Source organism: Arvicanthis niloticus, chromosome 3 (assembly GCF_011762505.2).
Source record: "Arvicanthis niloticus isolate mArvNil1 chromosome 3, mArvNil1.pat.X, whole genome shotgun sequence".
In the NCBI taxonomy this organism is placed as follows: Eukaryota; Metazoa; Chordata; class Mammalia; order Rodentia; family Muridae; genus Arvicanthis; species Arvicanthis niloticus.
The window spans coordinates 49492980-49515425 of record NC_047660.1 but is presented as its reverse complement, the minus strand read 5'-3'; the positions used below and the strand labels follow the sequence as shown (position 1 = coordinate 49515425).

Genomic DNA, 22446 nt, shown 5'->3' with positions numbered 1-22446 from the left:
GGGCTGCCCCTGACATCTCCTCCCTTTTCCAAGTATAGAAGGGCTGTGGTGATTCTAATCTTGCCAAGGTGGGGATAGAGGCCTGACCTCCAGTAATTAAAGGGGACCTTGTAATGGCTCTGGTCCTCCTGTCATTGTCCAGTGAGGCATGAGGGCCATACCCATCCTGATGTCTTTTTCCTGGAGAGGGGATACTTTTGACATCAACCCCTATGCAGTCAGGCTTGTCCCTCAGGGAACCCAGAAACATATTTTTAACTTTTATTTATATTTCCTTGCAGTGCTTTAGCCTCGCAGCCTAAGCAAGAATTCAGATCGCCAGTCAGATGGGGTTCTAGGTGGCCCCTCTCTGCTTGGTCTAGGGGCAGAAGTCCCCTCTTTTAAGTTGGGTAGAGATGGGACTTGGGAACACCCTGGATAGAGTAATAACCTCATCTTAAGTCTCATGGTCCTCCATAGCTAACTTATGATAATGTATCTGAACAGATTTTGCTATCAGATTATCTATCTGTTGTTTCACAAAGTTAGTCAGCCTATTTAAGGCCCAGGTGGCTCCCACTTCTAATCCCATCACTGGAACGTAGAGGCAGTTGGAACAGACATTCAAGGTCATCCTCAGACACAAAGATAGTTGAAGACCAAACTGGGCAACATAGGACCCTGAAGCCATTTAATATTCACTTCCAATGCTTGGCCTATCATAACTTTCAACTACCAGGCAAAAGCTTTGAAATGAATTAATTTAGCAGGCTGCTAGATTCCACCAACCCCAAAGCTAAGAAGCTCACTCATATAACATCTAAGACTTATTAACTTCATTGTAAACTGCTAACTCGTTACCTAGATTTATGATTCTCCTGCAACTATAAGAAGTCCATATAATCTCTTCCATGCTGAAATGTGTTATTCAGCATATAAAGGTTCATCTTGTCAATCTGAAGACTTTAAAAACACTCAAAAGACAGACCTTTCAGTATGTCTGTGAAGGTGCTTCCAGAGGAGCCTTACTGAGGGGATAAAACCTATTCTCAAAGTCAGTGGGCACTCTCCAACAGGAAACCCAGAATAAAGGGGTCCAAGGGAAAGGTGGTATGCACCTGCGGCCTCCCCTCATGCCTTCTCAAGCAGGTGCATCTTTTGCTACTTCTGCCTTCAGAGTATAGCTTCCTCTGCTTCCCAGCACTGCCTCTTGCAGGGAGCTCAGGCCTTCAGTGCCAGATTCATACTGCTTAAAGTATCTATCTTCATGGACTGAGCAGCTAATGGGCTCTCAGACTCTCCACCACACAGATGACCACCACTGGACTGACCCTGTTACATAAGTCAACCTAACAGATCTTCTTTTATAATAGAAAATACACATTTTATTGGTTTGGTTCTTCTATAAAACCCTGCCTATATGAAAATTGGTACTGAGAAGTGGGGCTATTACTGTGAACACATCTCTACTGTACGAGATTAGTATCATTAAAGAAGAATCTTCCAGTTTGTACTGGGCCAACAGGAAATGGACTCAATGGCCCCAGTTTATTAAAGTAGAAAATCTCTTGAAAGAAGGGGCAGAAGTTAAGAATGCAGCTGAAGGGGTTCCCTACTCAAAAACATCCACCTAGAGAAAGGGTTTCCCAGTTCAGACACAAAAGGGCACAGAGGTTATGATGGCTGCAGGAGGGACCCAAGCTTTATCTTGAGCTGCCAGCAGAACTGTCCACGTGGTGATGGTTTTACAGTTAAGCAAAGTTCAAGAGTGAGGGGATCGTGGGGGCTGGCACCCAGGGTCAGACAGCTCCTAGCACTAGCATCTCTCTCTCTCTCTCTGCTTCCTAAGTGGACACAGTGGGACCAGCAGCCTCACACTTCTGCCCCAGCAGCTAGAGCCACTCTTGCTGCTACATCTTTCCCTATCATGATACACTACAGCCTCAACCTGAGAGCCAAAAAGAACCATCCCTTCTTCAGTTGCTATTTGTCAAATATCAGGTCACAGCAAAGATCTTATCCCTGGATCATGGTCACTCATATCTGGCTCTTATTTCCTTTGAAGTGAGAGAGTGAGAGATGTGTTTTAACATAAGAAAATGATGATGATGATGATGGTGATGGTGATGGTGATGATGGTGACGGTGATGGTGATGATGACGATGACAATGATTATGTAAAGGGTCTATATTTAAATAGAAAGCTGAAATGCAAGATTTTTGTAGGAGTTTAGGTCAAAATCCTTGACTTGAAGGTTCACAAGAGACTAGGTTTGGCCACCTATCTCAAATGTCAACTGAAAAGACAGATCAAGGCTGCACTAGGAAGAACAGAAATGCCTGGTGACCTAAGATCTGTTTTCGGGTTTCTGAAAGGAATGAGGAGAAGGGGCAGTGGGTGTTGCACAACTGGCGCGTCAGTGTGACTGATAACACAGGCAACCTAGATCAGGATGGTCAGGTTGACCACTGTCTTGGTCGATCCTGCAAGGTTCTGCTGGCTACTACATGAGAGTCTTTACTGCTTGGGGGGGAACAGACTTCTCAAGAGATTGCTTTTGTATAAGGGAGTTGCCTTAGTTTTCTTCATGGGATAACCACTAGTACTTAGCAGGGTAGTATCATCACAGTATGATCTGCCTACAAAATTCTGGAATTAAAAAAAAATATCTAAGATTACTGTGTCTTCATTCTTGTATTTTACAGAGAGGTTAGGCAAATTCATGGCTAACAAATTTTATATTAGCAGTTTTTAGATAGACACTTCTTAAAAGTAATTAGTATGTCTATGTACACAGCTGAGTAGGAATCAGACCCAAAGTTTAACATAGAAAAAGAGACATACAAAATAAAGTCACAGATGCCAACATTTTATTCAGGTTTTGGTGCTTCTTAGCAAAACCATCTTTTAAGTTCCTATAAGATCATAAAAGCAGTTAAGACTCACGAAGCTTAGCTTGATCCAAGAGGGTTGGTAGAGAGCACTGTGAAGTCTGGGAGTTGAGTTTCAACATTTAAAGTTTAAAAAAAAAAATCCAGAGACAGAGATGGAGAAAATAAGAAATCCAGAGATTAGACTAAAGGCAGCAGGGAGGGGCTGGCAGTTTTAATATTGTATGCTCAGGACAATCTGGACAGTTCTACCAGTTGTTCAAAATCAAACTGGTTGAAAGAGGAAGGTTTTAAGAAATCTGAAGCTGCCAGGCAGTGGTGGCACATGCCTTTAATCCCAGCACTTTGGAGGCAGAGGCAGGCAGATTTCTGAGTTCTAGGCCAGCCAGGTCTACAGAGTGAGGTCCAGGATAGTCAGGGCTACACAGAGAAACCCTGTCTTGAAAAAAACAACAACAACAACAAAAAAATCTGAAGCCATGGTTTTAATAATTAGGTGCTCACGCAGAGGACCTGGAGCACTGTACTGATAATCTTACCTAGTTACAGTTATGTATCAGGTCACCTTGAACCTTCCTTTTTTTTCACTTGCTGTCTGTTTTGGATTTTGGCAATGCTGAAGTTCTATCTAAGGCCCCGCTCCTTCTAGGAAGCCTCTATTCATGAGCTATTTTCCCCAGGCCTACAATTTTTTTGTCATTGTTGTTCTTAATCATCTTTATTTACATGTGTGTACACTGTGACCATTTTGACATTGATTATAGCAGAACTGACTGTTTTCTTTTGAAGACAGATTTTTCCTTGATAGAAAATGTGTATCAATTTATTTAAATGTTTTCTTACTATTAAGTAAATTATTTATTTTTTTACTTATTGTTACAAGTTATACTGATATCAACAGCCTTGGTTTGCTATTGCTTTTGAGACAGCATCTCTATGTAGCCTAGGCCAGCCCTGAACTCTAGACAATCCTGTTTTAGCTTCCCAAGAGCTGAAGCTCTAGGCATGACACCCTCCACTAACTCCTGTGTACTTCTTTCCCACAATCTTTGATTTGTTACCCTGAACATAGTGGCAAAACAATAATCACGTATTAGCTCTCTAGACTTGTAGACTATGAGCTCAGAGGAGACACAGCAGGATTGCCTCTCTCTCGCAGCCAGACATCAGGCAGCCCGGGGCTCAAATCATCTGAGTGCTGCGGCCCACTCACTCATCCTGTATCCTGTCAGCTGAGGCTCAGCTCAGGTTGTTGATGAGAATACCTGCATGTGGCCTTTCATGTGACTGAGTTCCAAGGACAAGCATCCGGAAAGAGCAAGGAAGCTGTGAGCTTCACACCAGAGCCTCATATGCCACACCACATCACTTCCAACTCAGACCGTTCGAGCATTCTCAAGCCTTCCCAGGTTCAGGAGGAAGTGAAGTAGCTTCCACCGGTAGGCAGGAGTGACACAGTCTGTAAAAGCTGGAGGTCTTGCTGACACTATGGCCAGTTACTGGAAGTAAAAAGGCCAGGGCTGGGGTTCAGTGGTAGAGTGCTTGCTGAGTCTGAGTGAGGCCCCAAGTTCAATTCCCGGTACTGCATACCCCTACCTGAAAAAGGAGAGAAAACTAATACAGGCACTTGGCTAATCCTTCAAGTCAAAAGTCTTTTTTACAGCTTTTCAATAATTATAATTACTTACTCTTTGGTTTTGTTTTGGTTGATCAGTTGGTGGTGTCTGACTGTTTTTTGAGTAGGGCCTCCTGATATTATAGCCCTGGATTGACTAAACACAGTATACAGACCAGGCTAGCTTCAACCTTGCATTGGTTTTCTTCTCTGCCTCAACAATGCAGAGATTACAGACATGTCCAGCTTACAAATACACTATCAGAAGTGGTGGTGCCAGAGACGATGATAGTCCTTAAGCACGATGAGCATGAAGTATGGCTCCACCACGAGATGCACCCTTAACCCCACAAATACACAAGAAACGAACAATGGCTGTCTTTCAAAATTAAAAGAGAGGGGCTGGAAAGATGGCCCAGTGGTTAAGAGCATTGGCTGCTTCCCTAGGGGACGGGGTTCAATTCCCAGCACCCACATGGCACCTCACAACTGTCGGTAACTCTAGCTCCAGCGGATCCATTGCACCAGACATGCATGTGGTGCATTGTGTATTGTGCATTCAGGCAAAATACTCATACATATAAATAAATAAATCTTTAAGGGCTGGAGAGATGGCTCAAAGGTTAAGACCACTGGCTACTCTTCAGAGGACATGGGTTCAATTCCCAGCACCCACACAGCAGCTCAAAACTGTCTGTAACTTCAGTTCCAGGAGATCTAACACACACATATATGCAGGCAAAACACCAAAGCACATAAAATGTAAATCATCAATTTTTTTTCCAAAAACTTAAAAGAGAAGCCACAACTTGTCTGCACAATGATTCATAAAACAGATAAAGTGAGCACAACAACCCATAATATGCATCACAGATTATCAAAACCCAAGGTAAAGCCTTCAGCTCCATGTCTAAGACAAGACTCTCTAACACATATGTCAAAGGCAACTGCAGGCACTAGAGTCAACCTAACACTACAGCTTTGCAACGTCTAACAACTCTCTGGTTTACACACTCTCTAGTGCCTGCCCAGATGGCAAATGTCTACTTACAATCTGACACCTGTTATTACTCTAGCAGCAGGTACATGATGAGGGCCTGCCCTTCACTGTCTCACCTTCACCAGATAATTGCTTGTCCCTAACTGCCCCCCACCCCATGAGTGCCTGCCCACAACTGCTTCTTCCTTCTCAGAGAATACCCAGTTTCCTCTGGATCTCTCTGCTTGTGAAATAAATCTAATCTTTTTCCCCCTTTTTTAAGAAAGAAAAGCAACAGAGCAAGCAAAAAAAGTAAATCTCTTATCTATTTTGTTCTTTTCTCTATGGTTCAAGACTCTAGACTGTCAACAGGCTCCCACCCCTTCCTTTATTGTTAGTACTACAAAGACCTTTACCCTTGACCATCAACAAATACTAGAATTATTATTCAGATTCTTGTAAAGGTAAACAATGCAAATTAAATTTTAAAAACTTATGGACTGGTGAGATGGCTCAGCAGGTAAAGGTGGTTCATGTACACACTTGGTGACCTGAGCTCTGTCTCAGAAACACACTTGAAGGTCGAAGAAGAGCCCTGCCTCCACACAGTTGTCCTCTGACCTCCACATGAATGCCCCCACACCCATGCACCCATACATAAATCATACACACATGTACACACACATGCATGCTCCACACATCAACACGCACACATATACACACATGCGTGTGTGCGGGCACACACACACACATCATAAGCACACATACATAATATTTCCCCTAAACAAAACAAGCAGATGAACAAATAAAAAGGAAGATCCAAACTGATTATGACATACATGGAACATTATTTCAAACTAAATACAAATTCTTATCTGAGTTTCTGCCTGGGATACCCAATGTGTCATCTCCAGAACCCTCAATGCCACTCTGGTGCCTTTGTCAACCAGACAACAGAACAAATCATCATCCAGGAAATGGGCCAGTGCTTGAGGTCAAAATATTTATCACAAACAGCTTGATAGACATTTACAACCATTAAGCAAGGGTACAGATCTCATTGGCTTACTTCCCTTAAGTGGTAAATACCCTGATTTAACTAAAGAATGATCAGAGGTGGAGACAGAAAGAAAACAGAAGCCACAAACTACTTGAAATGCTCAGGAATGTACTAAGACCAGCAAAGCAGAGAAGCAGAAGCAAAGCAAACGCCACCGTGCAGTCCAGGTCACCTGTGCTCGGGCACTGTTTTCTGAGTGCCCCTAGACACTCAGTATCCCAGTCCACAAACTGACCTGCAACTTCAAGGGAGCCTGTGCAGACTAACAGCAATACCACTGAAATCAGAGTTTCACCACCCTTGACCAGACTACTAACTTTACTCCAGCTCCTTTATACCTTTTGCAGACTTTCTGACTCCTTTTAACATGTTCACAGCTTTCAGGGGATGACAATACTTTTTATAATAAGCTAAATAATAGAGTTTTTTTTCACTATACTGTGTTCCTGGTGATCTTCAGTGGTAGGCTTTACATTTTAAAAAAAGCAACTGATGAAAAGGATAAGAATTCTGGCTAAATACCTTTAAAAAATATATAATATAGTTATTACTAAGTCAGAATTAAATTACTTTAGACTCGTGTTTCATTCCATTGTAAGCTTTTCAATGAACAGTAATACTACTACTATTCAATCCAGTTGAAATTTATCTATGAATCAAGAGTATTGACAGATGTCAGAGGATAGGAAAATTCACGATTTCCGTAAGACTAGAAAATGATAAAGCAGTTCTGGATGGTAATGAGCTGGAGGTTTTTAACTTACTGAAGCACACCCCAGGGCTGGTGAGTTGTTCAGTGCCTTTCAAGCACAAAATCTTACATTCAATTCTTAGAACCCACATAAAAAAGGGTTGGCAAACATAATTCTAGTGCTGGTGAGGCAGACAGGTAGGTTTTAGAGCATACTACCCCATTTGCATAGCCTGTTGGTGAGCTCAAGGCTATTGAAAAATTCTTTTTCAAAAGTAAAACTAAAGCTCTATGTGGTGGCACACACCTTTAATCCCTGCACAGGATAGCTAGGATTACATAAAGAGATGAAGCCTCAAAATAACAGCAACAACAGTGTGTATGTATACATGCATGAACAGTGAGAGGTTTTAACTACTGAACCATCTTTCTAGCCCCTAAAGATTTCTTAAAAATGACAGATATTATGTATTGGGCTGGGGATACAGCTCAGAGGTATGACTCCTGCTGGGCATAGCCCAGGCTCTGCATTTGATCCCACCATCACACAAAGCACACACATACAGTATAGAGAATGTAAAACTATTTTTTTTAAATTAAGGAGCATTAAAAAAAAATCTACAAATCTCTTAGAAGCCTACCAACTAAAATGACCACTGTTAACATAATAAAATATGCATAATTACCTTTGTTACTAAAATATATTGTTTTACAGTTAGTAATACTATAGACATTTTTAATTTAGTAGCAAACTACTCAAATTTTCTTATGCAAATAAATATTCATAACTATAATTTCCAGAGCCAGCATCACCTAGGTAGTCTGCTGCTGTGAAACATTAAAAGGCTCCCCTCTGCTTGGCTTTGCTAATAAAGAAATAATGTATCAACAAGCTGTAAGCTTGTATTTATTGGCCAGTTTACTCTGCTCACTTATGATCAGTGAGGACTTTGGTATCTTTTGCCTACTTTTCATGCATATAGCTAATTTACAGTTCTTTAAATATAGTTGACTAAAAATAAACTCACATATTAAAGCTAGCTAGAGCCCCATCATGCACATTACAAGTGCTCACCCTAAACACATCTTTTAAAAGAAGGCATTTCAACCTAGACACTATTTCAAAGTACATCTTATTTTTCTAAAGCAAACTAGAAATCTCACTTACTGAGGGGCCATTAGTCCTTTTCTTTCAGATTTTCAGTTACATTTCTCAGTAGCCTATCAATTCCATAATCTCATTTTAACCAAAGTCAGTCACATGCATGAAATCTGCATTAACTTTATAGTACAGCCTCCATAACCACATTTTAAGATGAATTTATTGATGTTTAAGCTGATACCCACTATTGTGTTAACCTAAGTTTTACAAACACACACATACACACACACACACACACACACAATCATCAATATATGAGGCATCTCCATCACCCCAAATCTCTCTGAGTCAGGAATGATGGTGTACACTGTAACTCTGGCACTAGGATGAGGCAGAGGCAGAATGCATGAGAAAGTTTGAGGCCAGCCTGGACTAAATAGCAAGTCTGTCTCCAATTCTGACCCTGTCTTTAAAAATAAATGAACAGATAGGGCTGGAGAGAGAATTCAGTAGTTAAGAACACTTTCAGGAAAGTTTGGTTCCCAGTACCCAACATAGGGAGCTTCACAATTGCGCCAAGGGATCCAGCGCCCTCTTCTGGCTTCCTTGGGTGTGTGCATGTGTGCCAGGGATCCACCAGCCTTCAGCTCCTCAGCACTGGGAGTACAGGCAGTAGCCACCACATCTGGTTTTTTATAGGAGTGCTAGGATCAATCTCTGGTCCTCACGCTTACACAGCAAGCACTTTGGCCACTGAGCCACCTCCCAGCTCCCTACTTCCTAGTACATAAATTAGAGCAGCCTTCTGTGGGCTGGAATGAGAATACCCAGAGAGATCAATCAGTAAGGTTTAAGTAAGCAATAACTATGTAGACAGAACAGATGCAAGATGCAGTTAAAAATAAACAGGATTTGACACAATTTTAGATAAACCTCCAAGAATTCTATTTCTTAAAAGCAGTTTATACACAATAAAGAAAAAGGGAGGTGGTTAGACATCATAAACCTGACTCGCATCCCATTCTTAGAGACTAAAAAAAGGAAAGTCCAGGATTTCAACTAGTATTAAGTTATTTTTAACATACTTCACACCTGAGTTGCACTAAAATATTGTAAGAAACTTGAAGGTCAAGTCTGAAAGAGAGCCAAGAGCCAAGATAAAATAATAAACCATGGCACTTACCTTTCTGGTGTCAACTGCAGTTATGTGTAACAGGCCACAAGCTCACTGACCTCTTTTCTGAAGTGACAGGGCATTTTATTCTTCTGTCACTTACTTCCAGACTCAGACTGCTGACCTCCTTAATTTTATTTAAAAGCAACAAACTTAATCAGGCATGGTAGGAGTGGAAAGATTGGCTCAACCACCTCAGCCTCTACATAGTTAAGAGGCTACCCTGGGCTACATGAGACTCTGTCTCAAAACAAACCAACAAAAATGCAACAAACACTGGGGAAATACGCTAGCCACAACTACCATCACCTTCCTCCTTACTAATGAGAGCTAAGAACGACTAGTCTGTGAGGCCACACACTCCTTTTCTTTATGAAGCTTGGACATCACAGTCTCATCTCCTATACCAGGCAGGACATTAACAGTTCAAGTCCAGTCATCAGTGTCACCTTTTTAAAGGCTGGAGATTACACATTACTAACATAAACACTAAATACCTTATAAATCCAGATGTCTATACCCAGACTAGAATTCTGGGTAACAATATTTGTTTAAAGTGAAGTTCTGGAATCTTTGGTAGACAATGAGCTAGAAAGGTTTTCAAGCTAGAAAGACACTTAGAAAAACTCTAAAATGCCAGGGGGAAAATACTAAGGAAATAATTATATTATAGTTAAGTAATTAAATATTTATCAACTACTGTTTATCTCACTGTGTGGTGGCAAGCATCATATATAAGGTTAACCCAGGAGTCTCTTTACACTCTAGTTAAGTAAGATAAAATAATTCACCTAAACAAGATAGAAAAGATCATGTACAACAGCACATGCCTGTAATCTCAGCACTCAGGAAGCAGAGGCAGAAGGAAGAGGCAAGAGGATCACCTCAAGTTTGAAGCCAACCTGGCATATGTAGCAAGTACAAAGCCAACTACCTATCTGAAAACAAAACAAAATGGCAACAGCAAAAGATGTAAACCCAGATGTGAAATATACTCGTGTAGAAAACTACAGGCAGTGCTCAGACAGACTGACTTAAGCATGCAGGATCACAAGGAGACGAGACAACTAATGATGGCTACAGAACCCTGAGCTTTAGGCAGCTCCACATTCATTTATTATAGTAAAAGAAAATCTACTTAGCTATCCTTTAACATTTGCACAAAAAGTAGAAATAGATATGCTAAAGGGGAGAAAAGAAAAATTCCAGTCTCTCTCTCTCTCTCTCTCTCTCTCTCTCTCTCTCTCTCTCTCTCACCATTTATTTTACATGTGTGAGGTATGCACTACAGGTGTCCTTGGTGCTCACAAAGGTCATAAAAAGGAGTTGGATACCCTGAAGCTGGAGTTGTTAATGGCTGTGAACCACCACCATGCAAGTGCTGGGAATCAAACCTGGGTCCTCTGTAAGAGCAGCCAGTGATCTTAACCAGTAAGCCATCTTTCCAGTTCTCAGGTAGATATTTAAAGTAAACTACCTTAAAAAATACAATTTGACATAACGTGGTAGAGCTGCCCAATATGGGTGCTGGGAATCAAACCTGGGTCTTCTGGAAAAGCAGCATCTCAATGAAGAAGAAAACAACAAAACAACCCCACAATGCTATAGATATATATCTTAATATATCTTCTACTCCTCTTCCTTCCTCCCCACAGGTTAGATGGAACCTTAAGGTAGTGTACCCTTCCTATGTTTATATAACTTCGTTACTAATGTGAATGTTTAACTTTTACACCAATATATTTTTTATATAAATGGTACTATACTGTCTATCCTTTTGCAATTTACATTTTTAGACTAACCAGGGCTTTCAAGACTTCTCTAGAATGAGGCCAAGGCACCCTTGTTTTCGTCATGGTTTCTTCTAACTCCACAGGAAACCAAGCTCTTAACCACCTGTCAGTTTCTGTTATATTACTTTACAGTACTTCCAACTCAGAAGCAAAAGTTTAACCAAACCAGATTTACACATGATTCAAACTAGAACTAAACTATAAAGATGAATTTTTGGTGGGAAAGTTATATGTGTTACTGTAAAGGAGAAATATTGTAAGAAGGTTTATGTTGATGGTACTGTTGAATAGCATTTCATTATTTTACATATGTAAATGCTAGGCAAACCTTTTACCACTGAGCTCAGTGGATATTTATCCCAACCCACTGATAAATATCTTCACTGTGGTGGTCTGTAGGCAAGATCACATGAGTAAACAAGGCATACACACACACAGAGACTGACACACAGACACACACACACACACAAATAGCAGGGTATCATAAAAACAGCCACCTCTGGATTTATGCCAATGTCACTCTGCTATTTAAAATATAAGACTGTGGTGGTATTTAAGGTTGAATTGACACTGTGGCAAAGAGGAACTTAGAGGGGGTGGGGGGACTTCTATACATTTTCTTGTAACATCTCTGTTTAATTATCAAAATGAAAATTAAATTTAAAACTAAGTCTTAAAGCATGCTGGATGAAATTCCACAACCTTTTTGCCATCAAATTCAAGCTGGTGTGTTGCTATACTAAACACCCAGCACCTAAACAGTGTAAGTAGTTTAAGCCAAATAAAAATAAAATCTAAGTAGACTTGCATAAATAATAAAAGGCTACACTGATGATGATCACTTTAATCCTAAGGTATAAAGATAAAACTGAAAAGCTACTGGCCTATAGGCAACTATTTTTAGATTACTGTATGCTCTTACCCTCAAGGGACAGGAGGATTTATTTAAATAGCTATCTCTGTTCACCACAAACAACTCTGCTTCCTTTCTATTTTAAGCCAGCAAACCAGCCCTACATTTGCATGCTTGCTTCCTAATCTACTCACCTGTCTTTCCAATAGTGAACTATTCACTACTCAGGAGGTTAACACTGAAGATTACATGTTCTTTGTAGAGTCCTTCATAACTTACTGGAACAAGCAGTTTACTTCAGTGATCTGAAGGGAGCTCTTGGAAACCATCCCCTCTACTCTGATGCTCACAGCATTCACTGTCAAAGTACAGCTAAGAAGTAGCCCACATAGAGCCAATCAATCAGTGACAGTCAACAGAAACAGTAATTTTTTTCTAGAAGGCATAAGAGTATTTTATGCACTTGGAGGCTTAGACAGGAAGATAATGCATTTGAGACCAGCCTGAGCAACCTAATGAGAGTCCACCTCAAGAAGAAATAAAAATAAAAGGTAGGGGGCTAGAGAGATGGCTTGATGGTTAAGAACGCATATTGCTCTTACAGAGGCCCCAAGTTCCATTCCCAGAACCCACACTGAGTGGCTTACAGACATCTACAATTGCAGCTCCAGGGGATCCATTCCCTCTCTGGACTTCACCTAAACAATAAAACAAATCTTTAAAAAGGAAAGTTCCATTTGAGTGTTACAAAATATTAGATAGATGTAGTTATTTAGATAGGATGTTTATTTGTCTCTAAAAGCCAAAGATAAGAGCTGACAAGATGGCTCAGCAGGTTAAGGCTCTAGCTGCCAAGCCTGATGATCCGAGTTCCACCCTAGTAATCCACAAGGTAGGAAAGAACCAATTCCTGCAAATTGTCCTCTGACCTCCAAAAGCATGGCCTGGCCTGTGACCACTCCTACTACTACCACTAACAAATAAACACATAACTGTAACACTGCTAATTTATTTTAGTCACCCTGATATGCAACAATCATCAAAAGATTCCTCCTTTCTATCACAAACTGCACTAAATTCCACGGAGGGCAGACCTCACCGTAGTTGTCCTTCACTTGTTATTTTGTACTCAAGATTGATCTACGTTGTCAGAAATGACAGGATTTCCCCCTTTAAAGATGAATGTACACTGTGTGTATGTTTGTGTGTAAATTTTATGGTTTTGTATACTTAGGCTGAATCTATAACTTGCTTTGTGAATAATCCTGCATTGAACACAGGAGTACAAACATCCTTTCATCAGAATGATTTGGTTTCTCTGCAGATATATCCAGCAGGGGAATTCTGGATCATGTGCTAGTACTATTTACTTTTTTGAGGACTCTCCAGACCACAGAAACAATCACGCCTCCAGTGATACCATGTTTTGCATAGCAGTGCGGGATAGTCAAAATAAGCAACCTGGGGATTGGAGGACAGCTAAGACAATAAAGTGCTTGCTTTGCAAGTCCAAGAGCCTCCGTTTGATCCCTAAAATTCATGTAAAAATTGTGTGCATGACTGGTAATCCGAGCACGAGGGAAGCTAGTCTAGCCCATTTGGTAAGTGGCATGCCAAAGAGAGACTTTTTTCCAAAAAGGTTGATAGTAGTTCTTTCTCAGAATACCTGAGACTGTGCTCTGGCCTCCACATACATGTAAACCACAGCTATATACACTCCATAAACACATGCACCTGTACACACAACAACAACAGTAACAACACAATAGTAATAATTTTAATAATAGCCTTGTACAGCTAAATATACCTTATGCCAACACCCATTAAAACTACCGCATGTTACTTTTAAACTTCTACAAAACCTAGCCATCCATAGAAAAACACAAATTAAGTCTCATTTCCTTAGCTTCTGATCATAAAGTTTAAATAAAAGATTATCGATTTACAGGGTGTGGGAGCAAATCTTTTACACCAGATGTGGTCTCCTTTAGTCATCCACTTTCTCATGGCGTTAGTCACGGGCAGCCCCATGGTTCTAATGTTCTGTTACATTCGGAGGAGGCTACTAAGTGCTATGCTGTGTGAGTAAATTCTAAGCAGTATTTAAAAACCTGTTCAACATAGCAAGAGTCTATCAATATTTGTTTATAAATAGACAGATTTCCAAAATTCTATGTAAACTACAAAAGGAAATTTCACCATTTGTTTAAAGCTTTACAGAGCTAAGGAGACTAAGGTTGGAAAACACAATAGATTTCTCTAACTCTTTATTTCATGGGGCGGTTTACAAAGAAAAAGTTTCCTGTAAAGTTTCATCAAGATTTACAGTGAACACACACTTCGGTTAGGGCCCCAAATATGCTAAGCAAGCGCTACAATGACGTAGACACATCAGCCAACAATTAACTTACTGCATACGAGCTAACACTTTCTAAGGTCCTACAAGGGCAACTGTGCTATGCACTTCACCCACATTATTCCTCATAAATGCCTGGGACAGTACTAGCTCGTATTTTAAATCTACAGCAAGAAAAATTAACTAACAAAAGTCAAGGAGGTTACAGTGAACAGAGCACATGCTGTTTCCTATACTATTATCCTAAACACAAAGTTTCTTACAATTGCACCTAAACCCTAGGCATCCAGTCATGTGCTAGACACCACATTCAGCTTTAAGGATACACAATTACTGCCCTTGAAAAGAACAGTTTATTGTGGAATATTTGGGGGGGGGGGGGGTAAGGAGAATGGTGCTGAAGAATGGGCCCAGGGTTTTATGAATACTAGGCAAACACTCTACTGTTGAACTATGTATACTACTTCCAGCAGGAAAACACTCCCAGATGTTTTTAAAACTGGACCTAAGAGAAAGCTCAGTGGTTATGAGCACTTGTTGCTACTGTAGAGTGCCTGGGTTCAATTCCCAGCACCCACAGAGTGGCTCAAAAATCTGTGACTCTGTTTCAAGGGAACTAACCTCTTCTGGCCACACATGGTACACATACATACATGCAGACAAACGGTCATATACATAAAAAAGAAATAGACTTTTTAAATTTGTAAAGCAGTAAAACTGTTCATAGGAGTTCCCAGGAAATAACAGCAACGATGGCGGCAGCAGTGGTAAAAGCAGCATCTAATGCATGTACAGAACCTACTGTGTGCCTGCCACTGGCATCTAATGCATGTACAGAACCTACTGTGTGCCTGCCACTGGCATCTAATACATGTATAGAACCTACTGTGTGCCTGCCACTGGCATCTAATGCATGTATAGAACCTACTGTGTGCCTGCCACTGGCATCTAATGCATGTACAGAACCTACGGTGTGCCTGCCACTGCACCTTCCACAGTCTACTAGTCTTTCCTATTACCGGGTATAAGTTAGCCTTCATAACCCCTCTTCTAGACAAGCAAACTGTCTAACTGGTTTGTCCATGGTCATGCAGCTACCTACTAAAAGGAAGAATCCGAGTCCAGGTAAATCTGACTTTGAAGCCCGTGATGTAAAACCATTATTCTTTACAGCTATCTAATAGAGGGGAAAAATAACAGAAATCCTCTCAGCTCAATCTTAAAAGATAAATGGATGAGGCAGGGTGTAGACAAAGTTTTCACAGACAGAAAACACCCAGAGGCCTACAGGCAGTGGTTAAGTAGGTTGGAGATAGTGATATGCGATGCTGAAGAGGAAGTGGAAGTTAGATAGATTTAGCTTGCAGGGACATACTTCACGAACATAGAACCTATTCTCAAGGCAGGAAGTATTCATGAAAGATTCTGAGTGTAGGAAGAGTCCTTTACTTATTCACAGACCCTGGAGGCAGCACAGTAAATGGACAGTTGGAGCAAAAGACCACTCGATAGATAGGGAAGATGTGAGAGGGATAAAGCAGGTTACTCGGAAACCAGAAGTCCAGCTTACCTCATCTGGTGGGACTGGCTCCCCAGTAAAAAGAATTGCTAAAACAATTGTTTCAGCAGTTCGCTTGTGCAGGTCACTTGAGCCAATTACTAAAAGGCTAAGTGGTGGCAGGACAGGAAGTAAGCTCAGAGACCCCTTTCTCCTCTCCTCATCAATAGTTTTAGTATCTGTTCCTCAACCTTCCTCCTCACTCCAGTTTCTCTAATAAACTAAAAAAATTAGCACTGTTCATCATTTATTTATGTTCTATTTTAATATTTTTATTATTACAGATTAGGTTGGTAAGTCTATTTTTAAATATATCAAAATAATCTTGCAATCCTCTCTTTAAATATTTTGTTTTTTAAATTTTGTTATGTATATGATCCTCTTTAATTTTTTTTAAATTTTATGTTATGCATAAGATTGTTTTGCCCGTGTGAATGCATGTAGACCACATGAGATCAGAAGTGGATCCCCTGGAACTGACTGGAGTTACAGTTGTGAGCCACCATGTGGATGCTGGGAACCAAACCTGGATTGTTGTAAGAGCAACAATTGCTCGTAAGTGCTGAGCCACCTCTCACTTAAGAGAGAAAGTGAAGGGCAGGGTGTAGTCAGTTAACAGTCCTCACACCCTGCCCTTCACTTTGCCTCTGTCTATGGCATGTCTGATTTACCTGCCTTCTCTTTCCTCTTCGGTTGTGTACAGATGTTTCTCCATGCATTTAAACTTGAAAACTGTTCTATGCTGTAATCGATTGTACCATGAAGGTAGTAATGGGACGGTGAGACATGCTTTCACTTCCATTAGTCAACTGGTAGCTAAGCAGCAGCAGCAGCACTCCAAAATGACCAATTAGCTGAGAATTCTCTTACAGATGTATACCTAAAAATTCATATTTTCCAAAAATGCCACCCTAATGGAAAAGTGTTCTATTCCTACTCCCAAGTATGGCCTAAGAAACGACTTTACTCGCCACTCTGAGTCCTTAGCACTTCCCTCTTAACTCATCTGGTAACTTGGAGACTTTATAGTAACATGTGATAGTAAATTATTAGACCTGGGACATGGCTCAGTGTCACGGTGTTTGCCCAGCATGCACAGAACTCTCGGCTCCATCCCCAAAACTGAAAACAAACAAGTGATACATTGCTTTGTAGGAAGCTGTGCCATCAAATGTCTAATATAAAGCTTTGGTCACAACCAGTAACAGACGAAAAAGAACAGCTTACCCACTCTCAAAAAAAGAACAGTGTTTAGTAGATGTCCTTTCAGCAGTCTGAGTTCTATTCAGATGTGAATCTCAACAGCAACAACTTCAAGTGACTTACAGTTGTAGTTTGTTGACTACAACTGCAAACCAAGCACAAACCAAACTCTGCCGATAAGCACACGTATATACCGTAGTCTTATTCACACTGAAAATTCAAACATTAAGATGTTGCTCAGGATTGGTATTGTGCTGCCACCACTGAAAACTTAAGGTGCCAACATAGGAGCAAATAGACTTTTACACTGTGCCGTGCCCTCTGCATCCTTCATGGGAGCCCTTAGGTAAAACTATAACCATTATGTTAAAATCTGAAAGATCTAGCTAATGAAAGCTTTAATATGTGTGATTTGCTTTCTTTTTAATTCAAAATTCCCAGGAAAAGTATTAAAAGCAGCTGTTTCGGGCATGAAGAGTTTTCTTTTTCTTCTTTCTGCCTTCCAAGTTTTATGGTTCATAGGGTTCAGACTACACTTAAAAGAAAAAAAAACCTTAAAAACATCTTGACATAAAAGAGGAAGACACCAATAGAAAAAAATCCCCAAACAAGAAAAGAAACTTGAAATTCGGGGGTGGGGGGGGGTAGAGGGTCAAATGAAAAGAATTTCATAACTCAGCTTTTTGAGTTCCTAGTTCTCTGCTCCAGATACCCAACAGCAAGACCCTCTGCCTCTGCTCTAGCGCTTCATAGACACATGACTTTCAAAGCAAGAAACTAACAGACACAGGGTACACCACAGATGGCACTTAATAACACTAAATGAACTAGTGAAATCCTAAGAGGTTTTAAACATAAACTACACTGCAAAAGAAATTAGCCACCAGACAAACAGTGGACAGAAGTCTACCCTTCATCCTTGAAGATAGGATTCCACTCCCATAACTTCTGTATTTCAAAACAGGTGTTTCTTGACTAGGACGGGGTTGTTTTGTGTTTGTTTGCTTAATCTTGTTATAATTTCATCGCTTCCTACCCTTGGCATTTTTGGCTGCTAATGAGTTCTCTACTAACCACTTATGTAGGTGGAGATCTAGTATGCATGGTGGCACACACCTATAATCACAGCACTTAGGAGGACTGCAACAGTTTGGGGCCCAGCCAGGGCTACAGAGCAAGACCACGGGGTAGGGGATTGATTATAAAACTGCTTTCATGTTTCTTAATATTATCTTAAGTTTCCACAATTGTCATGTCATTTATATGAACTAGATGAGAAAGTTATTACAGATGAGATTATTAATCAGAAACAAGTGTCAATAAAAAAGGCAAAGTAATAAGTGTGGTATAGAATGTCTTTGATTGAAGCCCTGGGAGGCAGAGGTCAGCCTGATCTACACAGTGAGTTCCAGGCTATCCATGTCTACATGAGACAATGAGATCTTGTCACAAACAAACAAACAAACAAACAAACAATATTATAATGACAAGCTGAGCTGGAGCGAGAGCTCTTCTCTTAAAGGCCAAGGCTCACAACCAGTGGATAAAAATACAATGAAACCCATTATTTTAGGTACTAACCAAAAAACAGCAATAACAACAAAACCAGTAATATACACATAAAAGGCAACTCCCCAAAGGCCCAGAAGCAGGAGTACAGCAGGTTTCCTCCTTAGTTTCAGAAAGCTGCATTCAAAGGACATTTAAAATGCAATCCCACCCACCCACCCACTCTTCTCCAAGATTTGCTCACACAAAACAATTAGGCAGACACTAAAGTGAACAGGAAATAACATGACCAAAAATAACAGGTGTGGCATCACCTCTGGCGAAGCTTTGGAGCTGTGAATAAATGCAGACAACTGTCCAGACAAAAGAGCATCAGATCAGGGCTTGGAGCCCAATACAACAGGCCTTTGCTGCTCACTCATATCTGGCATGCTTTTCTTTTGTTTCTTTTTTAAAGACAGGATGGTAAGCTGCCCATACTAGCCTTGATCTCAGTTTGGGCTGAGAAGAACTTGAACTCCAGATCCTCTTGCCTCTACCTCTCCTGTGCTGAGATTACTGGCATTTACCACTGTGCTTGGCCTCATACCTCATTTTGTTAAGAGACTTAAACTATTTCAAACTCTGGAAAACCCAAGAAAAATGTAACACAGAATCCAGCATTGGTGAAGTCAAGTGCTTATGCTAAAGTTTTTATATGTGAGACGAATCCACACATAAGTATCTGAAATCTTTATTAATTTAATTTAGGCTTGGGACTGGGGAGATGGTAAGCAGAACTTGCTTCTCTTGTAGAGGCCTCAGGCCCTGTACCCAGCACCCACATGACAGCTTACAACAGCCTGTAACTCCAGTTCCTGAGGCTCCAACATCCTCTTTTGACCTCTAAGAGCTACGAGCATGTACCTAGTGCACATGTGTACATGCAGGCACAATACTCATATACATAAAATAAATAAATCTTATTTAAAAAGAAAAAAAGTGAGGTATGGTGGCATGCACCTTTAATGCAAGCGTTCAGGAGGCAGAGGTAGCAGGATCTCTGTGAGTGTGAGGCAGCCTGGTCTACATGGCGAGCTCCAGGGCACCCAAGACTACATAAAGAGACCCTGTCTCCAAAAACAAACAAACAAAAAGCCTTACAATGGGTGTGTACCACAGATGACTCTGCAGTGGGAAATAAACATGGGTCTGCCTGGCTGGACAACAGAATGAAACTCTCTGCTCAGTCACTCACACACAGAGACACTTGGGCCTTTCGTACACAGCATGTGTTAGTATGCGATTCAGCTAAAGAACAAGTTTGTATCCCACCATACAGACTATAAAGATGGTTTTCACTCAGCTGTAAGCATACCAGTACTTCAAGCACCTTTCACTTCACTCCCATTTAAAGTCTAAGACATGGTCATTTTACAGTGTCCTTTATGCATCATGGTGAAAGTAGCTGGTACAAAAGGAGATTAGACTCTGAGATTCTTCACGGTCAGTCGGAGGGTGCCACTTAAGCCTTGCTCAGACCTCATTTATCCGGGCTTGACATGGGATTCAGGTTTAACTGGTTCCTTTGCCAACTTCAGCTGAGAAATAGGCATATTTTGACAGAGAAAAATACTGGAAAGAAAAAGAGGGACGGAACACTACAATGGTAGAGTGGCAAGAAGTCATTTTAACGTAGGAGGAACCTGCCAACGCCCTTACGCAGTTGGCTTGCACTGGCCATACTGACAGTACAGTTCAGAAGTTAATGTACACGATGACCTTGCTTCACCACGGAAGGTTGTAGAAAGTGATTTCTGTGTATTAAGAGGCTCAGATCCTCCTTATGGCTTAGATGCTATGGAGACTCACATGAAAACAGTCAGGACACATTAGCTGTTAAAGGACTAAATCCATTCTATGAACAATTGACTTAAATCCCTAATGATTCCAAATTCTGAGGAAATAAGTCTCAAAAGTACCATTTGTACGTTTGCCAAGGCAGATAACTAACATTTATGACACTAATAGTGTCCTCTCTGTGGCACTCAATAGGCTTCCCCCTTTAAAGATTATCATTACTAATAATTTTCTTTCTCCTCATATCAAAATGAAACGGGGGAAGAATGTTAGTAGTTTTCTCCCACTATAATGAAAACCACCTCACCCAGAGACAACTGGTCTAAGCACAGTACCTTCTTAGAAAACGTGCTTTCAAACCAATTATTAATATGGAGAGAGGAAGGGGTCTTATAAGTCGGTCAATAGAAGCATATGAATCAGTGGTTATGTTTGACAGGTCCTTTTGGGTAAAGGGCAGAAACTACATCATAACCTCAGAAGATTTAGAAACAAACACTTTTATGTTTCCTTAGAATAACAATGAAAATCAGATATAATGAGAGACATCTTGGAGATTAGTATTCACCAAGTCCCTATAGCCAAAGGGAAACCCACACCAAGAAATCTGTAAGCGCATCATTAAGAAGACTGTGTTACTATCATCTTGTTTCTTTTAATAAAAGCAATGACTTGTGATGTAGAGAAAGTGAGCCAAAGGTGCACAGTATACCTACCACACCCTTCAAAAATAATGTTTTTAAAGGGTTTGGTAAGGAGCTGTCAAAAGAGCAGCTGAGTTTCTGCATGACTTGGGTGAGTCAAGGGAACTCCCTGCTCACACAACCCCAGACGGTGTCCCCAGACAGGAGACGAGGAAAAGGGAATCAGGAGAAACCGCCTGGATGCTTCGGGAGTGGATGGCGGGCGCGGTCGCTCTACCCACCTCCCGCTAGGTACCCGTCCAGCAGTCACCGGGGACGCCGGCGGACGGCCGCCCGGTCCTCCCCGCGCCCTGCAGCGCCTCCCGCCGCTGCCTCCATCCCCGCTCCTCGAGTCCCCGAGCCGTCGCCCGGCGAGGGCCGTTCCCCGCGGCGCGCTCGGCACCTTTGATGACGCGCTCGGTCGTGGAGAACTGAGGTTGCCTCACGGACATGGTCTCCTCCCGGCTCCGGCGGCCCGCTAGACGCGAGCCGCCGCCTTCCTCCCAGGCGGGCTGCGCTCGGCGAGCCGGCAGCCACCGTGTCGGGCCCCGGAATACGGGGCGTCCTCGGACGGCAGCGGCCGCAGCGCCGCTCCCTCCCTGCGGCGGCGCCCGCGGCTCGGCGGGGACGACAGCGTCGAGAGGTACGGCGACTGCGGCTGAGGGAGACAACTAGGGAGACCGCGGCTGCGCGCGGCCGAGGCCCCGCGTGCGCGCCTCCGCGCTCACAACTTCCCGGCGGCCCCGCGGGGCGCCGCCGCGCTCTGCGCACGCGCGGCTCTCGGTTCTCCGCTCAGGAGTTACTGCTGCCCATCGTCAGCCTTGCGTGGGACAGATGCTCTGGACGCCCCAGCCCGACCTGAAGCTTCTCAAACCAGCCGCTGGGTCCGCGGAGGCAGCTGCGACCTTGGGACCAGGCAGGCGTCCTGATTCTCTGTGTCACCGAGTCTGTGTCCCTCTCATCAGAGAGAGCCCCTGTCTTCTCTCAAGAACGCTTTCCTCCTTACCACTGGGGTCTCCCACCCACTTTATCTACATAAGAAATTATCCATTCTACCCTGCTTCTCAGATTACCCTCTCCCATTCACCAACCCCCAAATTTTGAAACCCCTGTCAGCTTCATGTTTGTTGCATGCAGTTTGTATCTAACATCCTAAGGACT

General features: G+C 41.8%; 1 protein-coding gene across 6 annotated transcripts in view; it reads right to left on the bottom strand.

The window, feature by feature from the left end:
• Ppp3cc (protein phosphatase 3 catalytic subunit gamma) overlaps positions 1 to 22047 on the bottom strand; it is a 73749-nt gene extending 51702 nt beyond the window's left edge. For 2 of the 6 annotated variants that reach the window (XM_034497884.2, XM_034497888.2), the window contains exon 1: positions 21689 to 22006. In XM_034497884.2, coding sequence (XP_034353775.1) covers positions 21689 to 21737 — 49 coding nt within the window. In that variant the 5' untranslated portion in view covers positions 21738 to 22006. The other 4 variants (XM_034497887.2, XM_034497890.1, XM_034497889.2 and 1 more) reach the window with 4 other exon arrangements.
• Positions 22048 to 22446: the final 399 nt, after the last annotated feature.